The 20,333-nt window shown below is 39.9% G+C and overlaps 2 protein-coding genes across 2 annotated transcripts; one reads left to right on the forward strand and one right to left on the reverse strand.

The window, feature by feature from the left end:
- Positions 1-5,105: 5,105 nt before the first annotated feature.
- Positions 5,106-7,283, reverse strand: LOC110942549. Its single transcript, XM_022184323.1, has one exon. The coding sequence runs from the start codon at positions 7,281-7,283 to the stop codon at positions 5,106-5,108; it is 2,178 nt and encodes a 725-aa protein (XP_022040015.1).
- A 6,458-nt stretch (positions 7,284-13,741) lies between these two features.
- Positions 13,742-14,461, forward strand: LOC110942548. Its single transcript, XM_022184322.1, has one exon. It carries the CDS (start codon positions 13,742-13,744, stop codon positions 14,459-14,461), a length of 720 nt encoding a protein of 239 aa, XP_022040014.1.
- The last annotated feature ends 5,872 nt before the right edge of the window (positions 14,462-20,333 follow it).

Genomic DNA, 20,333 nt, shown 5'->3' on the forward strand with positions numbered 1-20,333 from the left:
AATAAAAGATTTTCCCCATTCATATCTCCACGGTCTATATGGAAGTATGTTGGCTACCTGGTCGGGGGTTAAGGGAACGGTTTGGTAAGGGTCTTGCCCTTGTTCAGCGTTTAGAGGTCCTGCAAGGGACCTGGGTCAAATTTAGTAGGATCTCCTTCAATGCCCATAGGTATTGGATGGCGGGGATCCAAACTCTTTGACCCCCTCATAAGTTAACTACTATTAATACTATAATCCGGCTATTTAGGACTGTATCCCTGCTGACTCAGACTACTTAGTCGAGGGTAACGTCACCGCCCAAAGCGGGGCCTACCATAATTTGCATTAATAACTTAATTCATTATCTTCCAATAATCCAACCCTTTAGGATTGTATCCTTGCTGACTCAAACTACTGGGTTGAGGGTAACGTCGCCTTCAAAAGAGGGGCCTACTACAATAACTAAGATAATCTCTTAAACAAGTGTAAAAGTGCGAAAATAATCAAAGGTTATACTAATACACGAGTCGGATCCAAGTGATTCATCTTGTCTATCTGTTTTTATTTTTATTTTATTTTTCAACATTTAGTTAGTTTTTATTTTCTTAGTTTAAAAACCTTTTCTAACATTTTGATTTAATTAGACGTTGAGGATAAACCGGTACTAAAAGCTCTTGTGTCCTTGGACGACCTCGGTATCTTACCAACACTATACTACGTCCACGATGGGTGCACTTGCCCATATGTGTGTTTAGTGTTAGTAAATATCGTGTTTTATAAATTTAAAACTTGGTTAAAAGTGTAAAAAGGGCTTAAAATATACATAAAAAATATATTACACTACACACGCATCAAGTTTTTGGCGCCGTTGCCGGGGACACAAGGATTTTAAGAAAGCTTAAAATCGACGGCCTAATCAGTTTTTCAAAAACCTTTTCAAAACGCGCGCACATTCTTCTGCATTTTAGTTTAGTTTGCATTTATAGTAGCCTGAACACGGGGCCGTGTCCACTGAACACGCCCCCGTGCTGCATATTTTTAGTTAGATACCCAGATACAGAGTCTGAACACGGGGCCGTGCTCACTGAACACGCCCCCGTGTCCAACGTGACCAGTAACTTTAATTAAAACGCCCAGATACAGATCCTGAACATGGGGCCGTGTCCATTGAACACGGGGCCGTGTCCAGCTTCTGTTTCCGTTGTTGTTTTTGTTTTCGGGTCCCGAGACTCAGTTGTGGTCTGCTGAGTGATTCTTATGGATCAATACTCAAGAGGTTACATGATGTGCTGAAAATGGGTCAAATAAAACTAACTAAATTACCCTAATTCTAGACTCTCTAAGCTTTAAATTTATAAAACTAAGACTCTAAACCCTAAACCACACAATCGGCAAGTGTACCGATCAATGTAGTATAGCCTAAGGAAGTCCGAGTATCGAACCCAAGAGACTCTACTAATTACGCTAATGACTCTATCTAGACTCAAACTGACACAACTTAACTAAATGTTTGTTGATTGGGGGGGGGGGTTTCTAAAAATCCTAAGAATGCAAATAACGACTAAACTAGCTAGACGAACTAGACACGAACTCACACGAAGGCTGAACTCAAGGATGATGGAAGAACTACCTAGAAAGGAATCCTGATTGCTTTTAGTTATTATTATAATTGGAAGTTGTTTGCTATGGAACCGGGATCTTGAAATTCTCACCTATCGGGAAATCTAAGGACCCCTAATCTCTCTCAAGAGCACGCTAAGATCCCCTAAAGGTTGTTAAGTTACCGATTATTAGACTCCTTTACAAGATATCTAATGGGGTTTATAAAAGTATCCTACAAGGCTCACTCCCTTACGAGATCTAAACCTAGGATAGGCTTGTTTTCTCAGCTAGACTTGCTAGACAGCAGCCAAAAGGTTAACTTCCTAAGAAGGACCCACCTTACGGTTTAATCACTTAGACCTAGCAATAATCTCGCACCTTACAGCTATTGATGATTAGTAGAACACTTGATTTTATAAGATTACCAATTATTACTTCTAAGGTTACTTACTAGATTTTCACCCTAAAGGATCTAAGGTTTATTATGTGATATAGGCACTCACCAAAACCTAAAACCCTAGTCCGATTCTATTCCGTGATAAAGACCGTCACCGAGATTCGAACGAAGCAATAATCAATATTCAAATAACATTAAGCACGCAAACACATCTAACTGATAGAACAAACCGTTTACAATTTATAAACAATCCATAGCTTCCATAAATCCAAAAATAATCAAAACTTAAGCAATCATTCAACCATGTCTAGGTAGTAACAGAAATTTAGCCAATAATCATGTCTAAAAACATAGTATCAATCATGGTCAAAACAGAATTCGTCATTAAATAACAAGAAACAAACGAAAACGAGAGAAACAAGGTTATAAAACCCGTGAACTCCAATCCCGTGTGCTCCTGCGCTTCAACAATGATTCCCAGCAGTCCCGAGCCTTCAAACGCCCGAAACAGCCTCTATGATCGCCTGGAGTTCGTCCAAATTCGTAATTCTGTTCTCTCCTTGCGGCTGTTGATGATCATCTTCTTTTATAATCCCTAAAACCCTACAAACTGATGCTGTTTAAAGTCGGTTTTCGTAAACAAACCCCACGCGGCCCGCATCAGATATGGTGGTAAGTTTACGCGGGCCGCGCACCATTCAAACTCCGGAAATCCTTGTTTAGTTGATGCGGCCCGCTTGGGCATGTCTTGTAAGCTGAGGCGGCCCGCCTGGGCACTCCAGAACTGCTTTTTCCGACTTACTTTCGCTCACGAACTCCCGGTTCTTGACCCGACAATTTCTCTTGTCATATTTTACTCGTTTCTTTCACGTTTCAGCTCCAAGTACCTGAAAACACAAAACAATCAAAAGTATATACATTCTACCTAAAATTGACACTAAAAACGAATAACCAACAACTAAAACTAGACGCAAATACCGATGTATTTTCCAATACATCAAATATCCCCACACTTACTCTTTTTTCGTCCTCGAAAAAGAATTATGCATAACGGAATCATAGTCGGAAAAATCACTCGGGCCAAAAATTATGTTAATTTATTAAAACCGAAACTTGTGTTAGCCGCGATTGCAAGTATATCGATCCACTTAAACCCAACCCGGTTCTAAGCCCTTATCATGCAAGTTTAGTTCAAGTATGGTCAATCTACCTAGGGTCTCACACTAAGAATCGCAGGTACACCTAATCCCACCTCAAACTTATAGGACAAAGAGAACGATCACTGGACCAATTCCCAACCGTCTTATATCAAAACCAGGAGAGTTTACAATCAAAAATTTTTTTTTTTCGTGAGTATAGACGGTGCTTTCCCAAAACAAGAGGCAATCCGGCTGTAGAGTCGCTATCCCCAACCACAGACTACTTAGTTTCGGTACTTTTTATTATTTTTTTTCTTTTCTTTGCTTTGCACGGTCGATTTCACACACCCTAGCGGTAATCCGGCTGTAGAGTCACTATCCCCAACCCAGACTACATAGGAATGGCTACTTTCATTTAGTTTCTAGCTCACTTTTTATTTTTATTTTTTTTTCATGACCACAAACTCTAACGGTTTTAACTTATAACGGTGCCCCTTATGTTATTTCTGGCGGTTTCAATTTCCCCACTTTTCCTAGATGAGAACCCACTAGTAGACCGACATTTAGGTATATTAAGATCAAAGGAACCCAGAACCGAATCGAGCCTACCCGCATATCCCAAACTAGACACAAGCTCAATTATTTTATTCTCATATTATTATTATTTGAACCCGAACAAAAACTCGACTTTTCTATCATTTTCCGTTTTTTAAGTTGCAAACTTCTTATTTCAAAGGACATTTTCTGATTTTTTCAATCAATTTTTTTTAATCGGTTTTTCATGACACTAACTAGACACACTAAATACTAGTTCCCATCCCCACACTTAAATATTGCATTGTCCCTAATGCAAGGATGGAAACATGACTCCTAAAACCTAAAAACAAAATAAATAAATATACAAGTGTACAAGTGGAAAGGACTTAGCTGGTGAATTATCGCCTTAACTCCAAAACTCTCGTCCAATCCAGCTCGATCGTATAGCATTTCGTTCGCGATCGGCTTTGACTCTGACTAACATGCTTGATAAATGCCCGAAATTTGAATAAACAGCTCCAAAATCACCCGAATGGAGATTGAGTACGGGTGGTACATATTCGAACCTGCATCAACAAAAAACAAGCAAAATACCAAAGCAATACCGACTCGAAACACAAAACGACTCAAAACTACTAACTTAGACGCATGGTACAAAATAAGAAACTCAAAATTACACCACCGAATTTCCATCTTACCCCCTCCCGGCACTTTGATCGCCCTCGAACAACCCTAGTGCCAAACCAAAGTGTGGATGCAACGGAAAACGGGTCAACTCTTTAGTGAAAAACCACATTTTAATGCCTTAAAAATATGCAACCCGTTTCCCCACACTTAAGATGGAGATTAACCCGGAACAAACGACTCAAATACAACAACAACAAATGCAGGAAAACATACCTCAATGCCGACTCGAACCAACCGAATGATGATGGTGAAATATGGATGAAGGTCGATATGGAACATGGATCAAATGGCTGAATCTGTTGGGCCTAAACAGCCCATTGTCGATCTGTTGTGGGCTCGCGGCCCGCATAAAATATGTGATAAATGGAAACGGGCCGCTTTAACTTAAACGATTGCCAGCCCATTCGGACTCCGCGCGGCCCGCATAAGATTCAGGTTAAGTTGAGGCGGGCCGCCTGAACAGCAGATAACAGCAACATAACGTGCAGCAACAGCAGAATGTGCAGAATGTGTTTTTATGTAATTCCTTAAATGCCCCTGCATGCGTTTTTGTCGTTTTTAACATTAAGCGCACCTGGAAAGCTGCTCGGTCATTGTCTCCGCCTACGTGAATGTGATGAAACCTGCAAAATATATTCACGACACACAAAAGACGCAAAAATACGAAAATGACGCAAAACACCCAAAACCAACCTAACTAACGACACGACACAAAGTACGACTCAATATACAAACTCTACAAGTAATCACAACTGTTCACAAAATTACGGAGGATCAAATAAGCGGAGCTCACCTCCAAACCAACTCTTACGGGCCATAGCACTACCATCTCTCATATCACCCGTATCTCTCCTAAATCTCTCAAACTCCTTCAACTCGTCATCAAACGGTGTGAATCTAAACATATCATCTCTATACCTATCCCCACACTGAGCCTTGCTCAGTTTCTCTAACTTAAATTCTAACCTACTCATTCTCTCTTCCAACTCTTCGACTCTCCTATCAGGTGGATCCCCACACTTGGGTTTTAACACCTTTTCTAAACTCGGCTCACTCACCACCTTATTCTCACCTCTCTCATTCTTCTCACTCTCCTCTACCGATGCTATCGCCTCAACTCTCTCAGTCGACCCTCTCGCATTATTCACCTCAAAGACTACCGACTCGTCGCCCGCTCTGAGTGTAATTGTGCCTAAGAAGACATCTATAAGCGCTTTAGCCGTGTTCAAGAACGGGCGCCCTAAAATCAACGGAACTTTATCATCGGCCTCCATATCTAGCACTACAAAATCAGCCGGAAACACAAACTTATCCACTTTTACCAACAAATTCTCTACAACCCCTCTAGGATACTTAACTGACTTATCGGCTAACGAGAGGGTCATACGTGTTGACTTCAAATCACCAAGGCCTAGTTTTTCGTAAAATGAATATGGCATCAAATTAATACTAGCACCAAGGTCAGCTAACGCGTGGTTTTTAACATCACCACCAAACAAACAAGGAATCGTGAAAATGCCTGGATCGGTAAGTTTCTCAGGAAGTTTATTTAGGATCATAGCAGAAACCTCTCCACTCAACGAATTACTAGAACTCTCACCTACCTTATCCTTACGCTTGAGAAAATCCTTAAGGAACTTAGCGTACTTAGGCATGGATCTCAAAGCCTCTATGAACGGAAGGTTCACCTTCAGCTGGGTGAACATCTCAAGAAATTTCTCATACTCCCTAGAAAATAACTGCTGCCCAGCACGAGCGGGAAACGGGAGACGGGAAATATCAATCACTGGTGGTGGCCGAGCATTCTTCGACCGCTTCTCCACTCTCTTCTCTATTGGTGACTCCTTGGCGTGTGCGGTACTTGCTGGGACTAGCCTATGTTGCACCTTGCCTGGAGCCTCCATCTCGATCTCCTCATCGACTTCCTCCTCTACTTCTTCAGCCACTCTTTCTCTCACAACCTCTCCCAAACTCTTCCCACTACGGGTCGTAATCGCTTTAACAGAATGATTCGTGGGATTCGGGAAAGTGTTTCCCGAAAACTGACCCGGTGGGTGCTCCTGTAACTGCTTAGCAAGCCCGCCTACTGTTCTCTGAAGATCGAGGAGGGCGGCCTGCTGATTCTTGAACTGGAGCTCGTTGTTTTTGTTAATTTGCTCCTGATTTTTCATGAACGCCTCGGTCCGTGTCATCATCTGGGCAAACATCTCCTCCAACCTGTTTGTACTAACCTCAGGAGCCTTCCCACTACCCTGACTCTCCTGAGTCGGTCCTCCACTCGAAAACTGACCACTCGAACCTGACCCACTAAACTGCCCTGAACCAGAATTTGTATAAATACCGGGCCCTCTATTCTGATACTGACCAGATGGAAATCCATGAGGATTTCCGGACGAACGATAACCACTCGAATTACCACTACCGCGCCAGTTGGAATTAGAATTATTGAACGGATTCGTGGGACCTCTAGACTGACTGGCTAAGTACTCTACCTGCTCAAGAGTGATCGTAGGACAATCTATAGTATCATGCCCTCCTCGACAAACCTCACACCTATCTACTTTCTTCTTTAACTCACTCAACTCCTGCCTAAACTCCTGCCTCAAACTATCAACTACAGCAGCTACCGATGGATCCAAGCTAACTTGGTTTACCCCTCGACCGGCCGAGGTGGTACGCACAGGAATGGAAATCCTGCTGGTAGCACTGTAGTCCATATCAGAATGGGCAAAACTCTCAAACAAATCATTGCACTCCGCCACTGTCTTCTTTCCCATAAGCTGACCTCCTGCTGAAGTATCGAAGCGAGCTCTAATCTCAGGAGTAAGTCCATTGTAGAACTTCTCTACTAACGCCCAGTCAGATAGACCATGCTGAAAACAACGGGTAATCAGGGTCTGAAAACGCTCCCAAGCTAAGTGATAAGGCTCATCTGGCTCCATACGAAATGAGTGAATCTGGTCACGAAGGCGAGATGCCTTGGCTGGCGGGAAATACTTGGCTAAGAATGCATCGCGAAGGCCTGCCCAAGTAGTGAAAGTGCCAGCAGGCTGGGAATCGAACTAGACGGCTGCGCGTCCAGCAAGTGAGAACGGAAAAACCTGAAGATACCTAGCATCAAGATTGACACCCTCAATGGAGAAGGTGCTGCAGAGACGAGTGATGCGATTGATATGCGCAAGGGCATCCTCGTCGTCACGACCATGGAACTGGCAGGAATTGGTGATGGCGGTCATAATGTAGGATGGAATCTGCCAAGACCGATCGTTCGGGATCTCTGGAAGGGTGATGGGGGAATTACCACCGGCGAAGCCGGTGGTAGCCTGATCGTAAACTGTCCTACGGGCCATGTGAGCTACGGGTGGTGGACTAGGTGGACGGGTGGATGGCGGGGAATTGGGGGGTGAAGACTTTGGTGTAAAATCGAACGCTGGGGTGGACTGTGAAAATGAAGTAGTGCTAGAAGCACGTACCACGGACGTAGAAGACGAGAAGGAAGACTTGAGTGCAAACGGAAGTGGCGGCGGTCCCTGCAAGCGCGTATGGGGCATCCACTGCAAAAACCGAGAACAAACAAGTAAGAAGACTCTACTAAACGACTCGACTAACTAATAAAGACACTAAATTACTTAGACACCTACGACTCAAACAAATAAACAAATAGCACGTAATATGTCAAGTAAGTCCAAACAAAGTAATCAACGCAATCGCCAAGAGTCCCCGAAAACGGCGCCAAAAACTTGATGTGCTGAAAATGGGTCAAATAAAACTAACTAAATTACCCTAATTCTAGACTCTCTAAGCTTTAAATTTATAAAACTAAGACTCTCTAAACCCTAAACCACACAATCGGCAAGTGTACCGATCAATGTAGTATAGCCTAAGGAAGTCCGAGTATCGAACCCAAGAGACTCTACTAATTACGCTAATGACTCTATCTAGACTCAAACTGACACAACTTAACTAAATGTTTGTTGATTGGGGGGGGGGGTTTCTAAAAATCCTAAGAATGCAAATAACGACTAAACTAGCTAGACGAACTAGACACGAACTCATAGATGGCTGAACTCAAGGATGATGGAAGAACTACCTAGACAGGAATCCTGATTGCTTTTAGTTATGATTATAATTGGAAGTTGTTTGCTATGGAACCGGGATCTTGAAATTCTCACCTATCGGGAAATCTAAGGACCCCTAATCTCTCTCAAGAGCACGCTAAGATCCCCTAAAGGTTGTTAAGTTACCGATTATTAGACTCCTTTACAAGATATCTAATGGGGTTTATAAAAGTATCCTACAAGGCTCACTCCCTTACGAGATCTAAACCTAGGATAGGCTTGTTTTCTCAGCTAGACTTGCTAGACAGCAGCCAAAAGGTTAACTTCCTAAGAAGGACCCACCTTACGGTTTAATCACTTAGACCTAGCAATAATCTCGCACCTTACAGCTATTGATGATTAGTAGAACACTTGATTTTATAAGATTACCAATTATTACTTCTAAGGTTACTTACTAGATTTTCACCCTAAAGGATCTAAGGTTTATTATGTGATATAGACACTCACCAAAACCTAAAACCCTAGTCCGATTCTATTACGTGATAAAGACCGTCACCAAGATTCGAACGAAGCAATAATCAATATTCAAATAACATCAAGCACGCAAACACATCTAACTGATAGAACAAACCGTTTACAATTTATAAACAATCCATAGCTTCCATAAATCCAAAAATAATCAAAACTTAAGCAATCATTCAACCATGTCTAGGTAGTAACAGAAATTTAGCCAATAATCATGTCTAAAAACATAGTATCAATCATGGTCAAAACAGAATTTGTCATTAAATAACAAGAAACAAACGAAAACGAGAGAAACAAGGTTATAAAACCCGTGAACTCCAATCCCGTGTGCTCCTGCGCTTCAACAATGATTCCCAGCAGTCCCGAGCCTTCAAACGCCTGAAAACAGCCTCTATGATCGCCTGGAGTTCGTCCAAATTCGTAATTCTGTTCTCTCCTTGCAGCTGTTGATGATGATCTTCTTTTATAATCCCTAAAACCCTACAAACTGATGCTGTTTAAAGTCAGTTTTCGTAAACAAACCCCACGCAGCCCGCATCAGATATGGTGGTAAGTTTATGCGGACCGCGCACCATTCAAACTCCGGAAATCCTTGTTTAGTTGATGCGGCCCGCTTGGGCATGTCTTGTAAGCTGAGGCGGCCCGCCTGGGCACTCCAGAACTGCTTTTTCCGACTTACTTTCGCTCACGAACTCCCGGTTCTTGACCCGACAATTTCTCTTGTCATATTTTACTCGTTTCTTTCACGTTTCAGCTCCAAGTACCTGAAAACACAAAACAATCAAAAGTATATACATTCTACCTAAAACCGACACTAAAAACGAATAACCAACAACTAAAACTAGACGCAAATACCGATGTATTTTCCAATACATCATTACAACTACACCTATGAGGAGGATGATTATATGAGAGACTATTGCACTAATTGTGGAAACCCGCACTCGGTACAATATTGTAACTTGTTTCAACCATCCAATTCATACAACCATTATGAGGGGTCCAGGTACGAGCCATCAACTTCATACACACCCTATGAAGACCCAAGGTATGAACCTCCTCCCTCATACTCATATTTTGATGAACCAAGGTATGAGCCTTCATATTCATACTTTGATGACTCAAGATATGAACCACCACCTTCATACACTTATTATGAGGAACCATGGCGTGAACAACCCACCTCATATGAGTACTATGAAGAACAAAATTTCGACCCTTATCCATCATATACTTACAATGAAGAACAATGGTGTGAACCATCTACTTCATATGGGTACTATGAGGAGCCAAGGATCGAACAACCGGATTCAAGCTTTGAGGATCCCAATTCTTTCTCTCTCACCGAGGTAACCAATAGGATATTAGAACACATTAAAACTATCGAACGTTGCATAAAGGAATCTCGTGCAAGTGAAGAGGAGTCCCGCGCAAGAGAAGAATTAAATTTTAATAATAACGTAGAGATAGTTGAAAATGTGAAAATGGAAGAACAAGAAAGTGAAAAACCGACACATGAGTTAAACAACGAAAAAGGTGAGGCCGATAATGTTAAAATTCAAGAAGAGTCTAATTTTGAAAAAATTAACCTCTTGTCACCTTCTTTTGAAAATCATTGTTTAGTAACCCCTCATGCTATGTTTTTAAAAGAGTTAAACACTAGTGCTAAAATCAAAGAAATGGTAAGTGTTAAGTTAACGAATGATCAAACCTCGCTAATAAAAGAAGATCCTTTTGAAATTAACATTACACCGGTTCCATGTTTCTTTCAAAATTCCTTTATTAGTAATATCACCATTGATAAAGATCTTTGTGTTAACATAATGCCTAACTATATTTTTGAAAAATTAAGTATTAGTGATTTTGCTCCACTTCAAATACCCATTTTTCTATCTAATTGGAAAATAATAAAGTCAATCGGTGTAATTAAGGATATCTTGGTTCAAACAAATCAAATGGTAATCCCAACCGACTTTGTCATCCTTGATGACGCTCCTCTAGTGATGGGACGGCCTTTTGTAAAAACTCATGAAGCTTTGAAAAACCGGAAGTACAACAATCTTCCTTTTTCAATTAGGGGCATTCAAAAGGAGCATAGATCTTGAGCGCTCAATGAAATATCCTTTTGGCAATAATGACCCCCTAATTGAAGATGAGCCAGAACCACCCGATAAGGAGGGTCTAGCCAAGGACCCTTATAAACGTGGCGCACCACGGAGGCATTCCGCGGAACTATCCTTAGTTTTAGATTAGTTTAACTTTTATGCTTTCTAGTTTAGTTTTAATTTGCAGGAATAAAACACACTCGGGATGGTGAAGGATACTAAGGGAAGCTTGAACCAACACCCCATGCACAAAAACAGAGCCTCTCGACAATTTTTCTTCATTACAGCAAGTTCAGCACGGGGCTGTGCTCACCCAACACGCCTCGTGCTCAAGGTTTTGCAGAAAATGCCCAGTTCAGGTAACTGGACACGGGGTCGTGCTCACTGAACACACCCCCGTGCCCAGCCTTTTGTTTACTTTTGGTACTGGCAGTCTGGACAGGGGGCCGTGCTCAGCCAACACCACCCCGTGTTCAGCTACCCAGTACCATAAAATCTTGTTTTTAACACCATGTTACACATTTTAATCAACCGAAAAAACTTATTTTTGGGACACATTGAGGACAATGTGTAATTTAAGTATGGGGCGATACTAAAACCTTGAATTTTGCAAGTCCTAATAACAAGCCTTACACAAAACTCTATTGGAACCGCTAATCACCCCAAATTTTTTCAGATTTTTTTTTTCATTTTTTTACTTGTCTAAAGTTTAAGTTGGGATTTCTAAGATTAATAAAGGTTATATTTTTACAAGTTTACAACCGATAGCGTCGTGATAAAAAGAACTAACATAAGAAAATTATGAAACGGCATGACAAACCTAGTTAAAATTTGATTATATATACTTGATCTCCTAAAAACCCATTTCCACAAAAGTGAGTTTTGAGCCTTTATTGAGCATACAAATATACATCTTTAAACTAAATGCTCATTTTTCGTTTCTTGTGTGAATAGCCGCTTGGTTTCTTACGACTCTAGAACTTGCCACGACGATACATTCCCGGTCCTTACCAATTTAAACCCAAGTAAGTAAATGATGGAGGCATTAGGACTAACCCCTTTTTATTTCTACACCATTATTTTTCTTTTTTTTACCACCTACCCAAAATCCCCCTAGTTAACAAACCTTTTCATTTCTTAACCCAAAACAAACACCCTTTTTCCCACCAAAACCCCTTTTTCATTTTAAACCCTTTATTTTAGTAACAAAGCGCGGTTTTTCTTATGACTTCCTTATCAAAAAAAAAAAAAAAAAAAAAGAGAAAAATGATGATAATAATGAAGCCAAAAGAAATAAACAAACAAGGTTATCAAAAAGAACTTTGTTTGAAAAATTGCTTCATTAAAATAAAAAGTCAAAAAAAAAAAGTCTTACGAAAACCGACGCTTTTTACGCCTTTCGCCCTTTTACTAACCACTAACCCAACCACCCACCTTTAGCCTAAGCCTAACCCTTCACCCAAAAAGTCCTCTTGATATTTACAAAGGTATATAGTTAAAAAGGAGGAGAATTGATTGCTTGGCAAGCCTATGGTAGGAGTAAGTTCCAGGCTGCTCTCGAGTGATTCACTAAAAATACACCTTCGGCCGAGTGTTGAGTGATCCCCTGTGAGGTATGTGACTTGTATATAAATGAAATTTTAAAAAAGGCATGTTATGCCCTAATAAGTAATTTATCCTATGAAACGTTCTAAATAAATCATAACGAATAGGATTGTAAATAGTATAAAAATAAATCCCAATAAAGATCTTGGATTCCCGACACTCAAGACAAGCCCAAAACCTTCTCTTCTACCCATTCCATTTGGGAGTGTGAGCCATATATTAAAGAGTTTTGCTTGAGGACAAGCAAATATTCAAGTGTGGGGGTATTTGATGTGTGTAAAATGCAACATATAAATTACATCAAATGAGGCATAAAACTAACCCTTTTTAAGTACTAATGTTGGAAAAAGTGTGATTTTGTCTTCCTTTTGTATTTTCAGGGTAAAAAGAGATTAAATGAACAAAAGAAGCAAAAATGCAGCCAAATCCAACATAAATACAAAGAAAAGGAAGAAACGTGGCATGCCCGACTCCTCGACAGCATCTCCCAAAGCAAAAGCAAAAACAAGAAGAAAGCTGAGCATGGGGCTGTGCCCAGCTGAACACGGGGCTGTGCCCAGCTCCACACGGGGCGTGTCCAGCTCAACACGGGGCCGTGCTCAGCGAGCATGGGGCTGTGTCTAGGATGGTCAGCCCTGGCAGAAAAGACAAAAGTGATAGAAGCTTCTGTTGCCCACCACGGGGCCGTGCCCAGCGGACACGGGGGCGTTGTGAAAGTACTGCAGGCGCATTAATTGTAATTGCGAATTACAATTAATGAGGAGAGAGATTGTCAGACGGGCACGGGGCCGTGTGCAGCGGACACGGGGCCATGCCCAGGCTTCTGTTCAGCGTATAAATAGGAGTGCTTGGTTTCATTGCAACTCATCCCTTGGCACACCACCTCTCTCACACTTCATCCACCATCCACCACCATCACAACACCATCATCCACCACCATCATCCATTGTCCATCATAGAGTGTGTGAGTCGTCTCGGGATCCAAGATTGATCGTAAGAGTTCTTGACAATCAAGGCCATGTTTGCCTAAGTTTCTTACATCACTTGGTGAAGACAAGTGTTTAGTATAATACTTTTTATTTTTAATCTTTTGCCGACTCGGGGCTGATGTATTCATGGGATTGGGATCGGGCTGTCCTTGATGCTTCTGAATATCATCAACTGCAGCAAATGAAGGACTTAATTGAGTCTCTAGCTGTGAATATAGGGACAGGCAAGTGGTCTTGGAAATATGATGTGAATGGCAGCTTCACTGTGGCGGGAATCAAGAAGATATTGAGTTCGGTTAACCGTGACAACCCCGTTAGAGCTTTCGAGTGGAATAATTGGGTTCCGAAAAAGGTCGCTATTGTGGCGTGGAGGGCTGAAATGGAACGGCTTCCAACTAAGTGTGCGCTTGTGGCTCTTAATGTTCCAGTACAAGGTCAAGACTGTGTGTTTTGCGGGGAGTATGCAGAGACGAGCGAGAATCTTTTTGTTGCTTTCCATTTCGCACAATCAATATGGTTGAACATCGCGGAGTGGTGTAACATTCAGCCGGTCATAGCATTCGGGATCAAAGACCTCCTTAGTCTGCATGAGGTTAGCTCCGGTTCCTCGAAGAAGAGAAAGGCGGTCCATGCCATCGTGTTGGTGGCTCTTTGGTGTATATGGAAATTGAGGAATGAGATAGTTTTCAGACAAGGTGTCCCGAATTATACAAATACTTTGGATGATATAAAATCGATGGCGTATCTTTGGATTAAGAATAGATCAAAGATGGGAATGTTAACATGGGAGGATTGGGGAAGATTTAGTTTTGCAGGTTTTTTATTCATAATTATGTAATGTCTTGGTGAACTTTTGTTTGTAAATTTTGATGGTAGCATCTTGCTACAAATAATAAAAGCTTTTTGTCGGCCGTTAAAAAAAACTAAATTACATTTGTTTTTGAAACCATAGAATTTGAATTATCACCATCTAGACGAGGCAAATTCAAACTTCTAGGTCACTAAGACCAATGGCCCTTCTTTTGTTTTCAATTGAATACAATTATTGCATTTAAGTTTATATCTTCGCTGACAAGTATTATGTTTCACTACCCCAATTATTTTGATATTTTTTTTCTCAGTTGGAATTAGGAGTGGCATTTAATTTCTCGTTTGTCATCACCACTTTGGTGAGGTCGTTAGGAGTTTTTCATACGAGGTTTCTTCTGTGAGAGGTGCAGGGTTCGACTCTCACCCAGAGTAGTTTGTTCGAAATGGGGGGCTGGACCTTGGGGGGCCCGGGGATCGAACTCGGGAGGTGGAGGTATTTCATAAAGGTGTGTTCCGCTGAGCCATTAAAAAATAATTTCTCGTTTAAGTATAAACAAAGGTGGGGTTGGTTCCGGTACAAACCATATTTATCCTACAAACCGTAAGAACAGATCCTAACACTTAAAAAAGTTAAATTAGCACATACTAAAACAATACATACATAAAAGTAGCACTTTTGAATTATATTAGCACATGAAAATTAATCAAGATAATTGATTTTAGCACATACGTGAAATGATATCAGCACTCTTCTTTATTAGCACATTGAAAATAAAAAGGAAGATCCAAATAAAGAATTAATTGCTTGTTAGCATAGTTATAAAGAATTCAAGATAATTGATATTATTTAGGTTATCATTTTACCATTTCTCTATAATTGGTTGGATGACACATGTCACTTTTTAAATGCTTCTTACGGTTTGTATACGAAATGTGATTTGTATTTGATCCTACTTGTCACACCCCAACCGATGGCAGAATCATCGGGGCGCAACACTGAGCGAAACAGATTGTCCAGGAGAAATCCATAACAACTAATATTACCAAATACGTTTAAGTTACATCCCATACCATAACATATTCAGCAAATTAATTATTACAGACCAAATATCTCAAAGACAAATAAAAGCTGTTCCGACAACTCATAAATGTAAATTGTTCGTTTCTAGACTCTTCCTACATTGATTCCACATAGCAAGCATCCTAGCATCTCAAACACCTGTCACATACGTTAAAATAGAGGTCAATACACATAGTGTAAAGATGAGCATACAAGTTTAATAGTATATTAGATAGCGAAATCGTTTTATGCATAACCAACATGTAACATGTAGCAAAGTGAAGCTAGTAGGTTATCGACAATGAAATATGCACAGACGTGACTGCGAGTTGTAGAATGCGCAACACATATCACCACTGTGACACGTGAAGTAAAGCCCTTAACAACCCCTATCCACGACAGGTGCTGAGTCCAAACTATAGTACTATCGTTGCTAAGGTGTTAGGCAACAATCAATGTGTTAACATAACATACAAGCATTCATCGAGTAACACGTATAACATGCAATAACGGTCAGTGTATAAAAGTGGGTGCATAATGTGTCGATTGTGATTTGAATAAGTAACGTATGTAACACCCAAAAGTGCATAAAGCAAAAAGGGTTCGAGTATACTCACAGATCGTGTTAAATGAATAACACAGTCTTGGATTGGATTGAATGGAGCGCTGGAAAGTTAGCATGATTACAGAACGATAGCGTAAGAGACGAACAGTGGGCTAAACTGTGTCGCGTGACTGAGTGACGAATGGTCATTCGATCGGATGACAATCCGGACGGATGGTCATTCGATCAGATGACAATCCAGACGGATGGTCATCCGGTCGGATGGCAATCCGGATGGATGGTCATCCGATCGGATGGCCATTCGGTCGGATTGCCATTCGCTTGGGATGGATGTGTTTGTGTATGATGGCTTTGAAGTTTTCGTTTTAGCATTTTGAAAACAGAAAAGTATCTCTACCTTTTATGTCATTCGTTCGAACGGTCGTCCAGTCGGATGGCCGTTCGCTCGGATGGCCATCCGATCGGATGACTATTCTTCAAAAACTGATGATCTTAGATAATTTGTAAAAATGTTTAAGTGTTGAGATCACAAGTCATCCGATCGGTTTGTCGTTCGATCGGATGGCAATCCGATCGGACGGCAGTCTGTTTGGTGACTTGCTCGTTTTGAAACTTGGAAAATTTTGTTAAGTTTAGAAAGTTTGTCGTTTGACCGAGACGGTATGACAACGTGTTAAACAACGGGAACTTCATCAAATCCAAGTCATCTGATCGGACAGGAATCATCCCATTCTGATCAGTTAACTGTTCTTGAGGGTTGTTCATGTTCAACCCGTGAATTGGTTGTCTCTTTGATAGGAATCAGTTCTCAGACCGACACTTCACCAGATAATGTGTGAAAGGCCTGAATGAGCTCCGATTCTATCGGTTTTGAGTGCAAGAGTGTAAAAGAGTTGAAAGAAAAGTTATGAAAACATCTTTCAATCCTTTTAATCCTGAAAATGTTTAGATTTAGATGAAATCATTGTTTAAATGTGTTGAAATCTCCTAGATCTGAGTTGTTCTTGGTGGAATGAGGTCAAATCTTGAGGTTCATAAGAACCCCATGATGACATCATCCTAGAACACCTCAAATCAGCCGATTCATGGTGAAAAGTTGAGATTTGATGGTGAAAAAGATGAAGAAGTGTGTGTGGATCATAGAAGTACAAGATTTGAGGTAGAAACTTACAAGAATCGCGAGAAATCGAGAGAAATAGAGCCAAAAGTGAGCTGGTCGCACAAGCGCTGTCACATCACTGTTCAAGAGATGTGACAGGTGCTATTTATAGGTGACAAAAGTGGAAAGGCGGTGTAGTGTGACGGATCAGAGGGCAGTCCGATCGAATGGCCATCCGATCGGATGGTCATCCGTACGGATGACCATTCGATCGAAAGGTCATTCGATCGAACGTCTCCGGCGAGTTGAGTTTTGATGTTTCGTTTCGTGTGTTGAGCACTGCGATGCATTTAGGCGAGTGTCGATTAAGCGATGCGATAGATTTAGATAATAGTCACATAAATAACATAACTAACTTACAACAACATAAATAAACTTGCGTTTCCAGTTCGCAATGAGATTGCGTTGCGAAAAAGTTGCGATTGCATTTTTAATTAATCACCACAGACATATAATAAGCATGCACAAGTAACACATAGATAACACACACACGTAAAACAATATACAGAACCTGCGATTCAAGTTGTGATGCGATAAAGCGATAAATAGATTAGCGATAAACATGCGATTAACTGCGGTTATTAGCATCTACTCCACATAATACAACTAAAGTACATAAACTTAAGATATCGATTACAAGTCAAGAAGTACAATCAATAATTAAGCAAGGAGTGACAGATCGCAATTAGCAATCTTTTCTTCCTTTGACTTTGACTTTGACTTGTAGTTTGACTTCTGGAACGCGGGTTGTTACACTACTCCTTAAAAAGGTTATTAGACTCATGTACTACACGAGTTTAAGGATAAAAATTATGTAATTTTATAATGTCTTCGTAAATTTCCAGAACTGAATATTTAGCCTAGACAACGTTCGATTACTTCCAAATAATATGAGTGTCTCAATAACCTAATCACCCATTGATAGGACCTATAGTCGAGTTCTACTGCATAATTCATTCTTTCGATCAATATATATTGATAACGTTACTGGAACGCTTACCTTTGGTAATAGTCTATGGTTTGGTAAATCGAAAGTTTAAGTTCATTCAGGACCTCCAATGAGTATAGACTTGCATCAAAATTATATCTAGACTTTGATAAATTGTCAGAACTTAGATATTAACATATTAAAAAAAATATAATGATTGCCTGCTTAAAATAATAATTAAAACAAACTGAATCATGGAATTATGATTAAAATATAATTTAAGAAAAAACAAAAAACGGAAAGAGTTGATACATATTTGCTTAATCAAACAATTACATTAAATATATTTTCAAACCACCATGGAAGTAAACCAGTTTTCAAGCATCAGATTAACTTATTATTTACCAATTTTATTATTATTACAATATTTAAATAATATATTATTTTGTAGATATTTTAAAATATTATAAAAGAGTCCTTTTAAATGATAAAGAGGTGTTACCACATTACATTAGTTAGAATTGTTTATTATAAGTATATAAATGTTACTAAATAGCCCATTATATTTTGGATAAGTGAAAAAAAATGATGAAGATTTAAGTAAAGCATAAAACATTTATATACATGTTAAATAAAATCTTATTGAATGTAACGTTAGTGATACCATTTGTGTGGTATTATACCGATAATGATGATAGTCTGTTTATGAATTATTCATAAATGTGTGTATTTATATTGTTAAGAAAGTATGTCACATGAATCTTTCATTGTTTTGTATTAATTAATCAATAATAACAATATTATTAATGAATTGAAGGATAAAATGACACCTGACATTAGTTGGACTATTTTATTAGAATTAGATAATTCTGTATACATGAGATTATTTGTAAAAGATCAAATACCCAAATGTATAGAAGTGATGAGGGCGTACACATGCATTTAGAGAGAGAGAGAAAAAGGTAATTACACATCCATGTAATTAAGCAGCTTTTAGCAACAAATACATGCAAACGTAAGAAGAAGCCCAAACCAGTAAGCCTAGTAAGCAACAATAGGCCCAGAAAACACTGGAGAATGGAATTGGTGGATCCAACTGAATTAAATAGGTTGCTGGCCTAGGATAACATTAACATTAGAGATAGGAATCAGGAGGAAAACACAGAGGACAGAGTACAATCACTTAACACAGTGTTTGACTTGAATGAGATGGCGATGTCAACGGGTGATGGAAATGGCAGTCCCTCAGGGGGAAACCCTGGTGGACGATACGCATGATAGATTCAAAAATGTAGAGCCGACTCCTAATAAGTTTGAAGCAACGATCCTCATGGGGAACATCGTTGGGGTGGAACTCAGAGAGTACAACAACTTGGTGAAGGAGACATTGGTTAAAGAAGGTAATAATGAGGTTAGACAATGAATTTACTTTCGTTAAATGCTAGAGGGATTGGGGGTTCTGTCAAAGAAGGTTGGATTAGGGATTTAAAGGAGAAGAATAAGTTTGATTTCATTCTAATACAAGAAATGAAACATGAAGATCTTTCCAGTTTTAATTTGGCCATTTTTTGGGGAAATCATGTTTTTTTGGTATGGAGAGTGTCGAGGCTCGGGTCTTTCGGGTGGTTTACTTTGTATATGGGATAGATGGATTTTTGACGTGGTATGCTCGGTGAAGGACAGGATTTCCTTCTTTTCAACAAGAGACTAAAAGGGTCTGAAGAAGAATTTAATGTTATAAATGTATATGCCCCCCAGAAAACATCAGATAAATTGACCCTTTAGAACAAGATAAGAGAGACGATGGACGGTTTTGAAGGGTTATGGGTTATTGCTAGGGACTTCAATGATGTGAGGTCTCCAGAAGAACGCAAAAATTCCAGTTTCAAGAACACATGCGTCAAAATTTTTAATGAATTCATTAATACAATAGGTCTCGTCGAATATGACTTGAAGGGTAGAAAGCACATGCGTGTTAGAGATAATGGCAGGAAGTTAAGTAAAATAGATCGGTTCTTAGTTTCCCTGGAATTCTTTTATAAATGGTCGGATGCCTGTTTGAGGGGTTTTCCAACAAAGTACTTAGATCACTGCCCTTTAGTTTTCACGGTTAGTAAGAAAACTTTTGGAGCAAAGCCTTTTAGAATATTCAACTAATGGCTTGGGGAACTGGGCTTTCCGGAGATTA

The sequence above is a fragment of the Helianthus annuus genome, chromosome 6 (assembly GCF_002127325.2).
Source record: "Helianthus annuus cultivar XRQ/B chromosome 6, HanXRQr2.0-SUNRISE, whole genome shotgun sequence".
Classification (NCBI taxonomy): domain Eukaryota; kingdom Viridiplantae; phylum Streptophyta; class Magnoliopsida; order Asterales; family Asteraceae; genus Helianthus; species Helianthus annuus.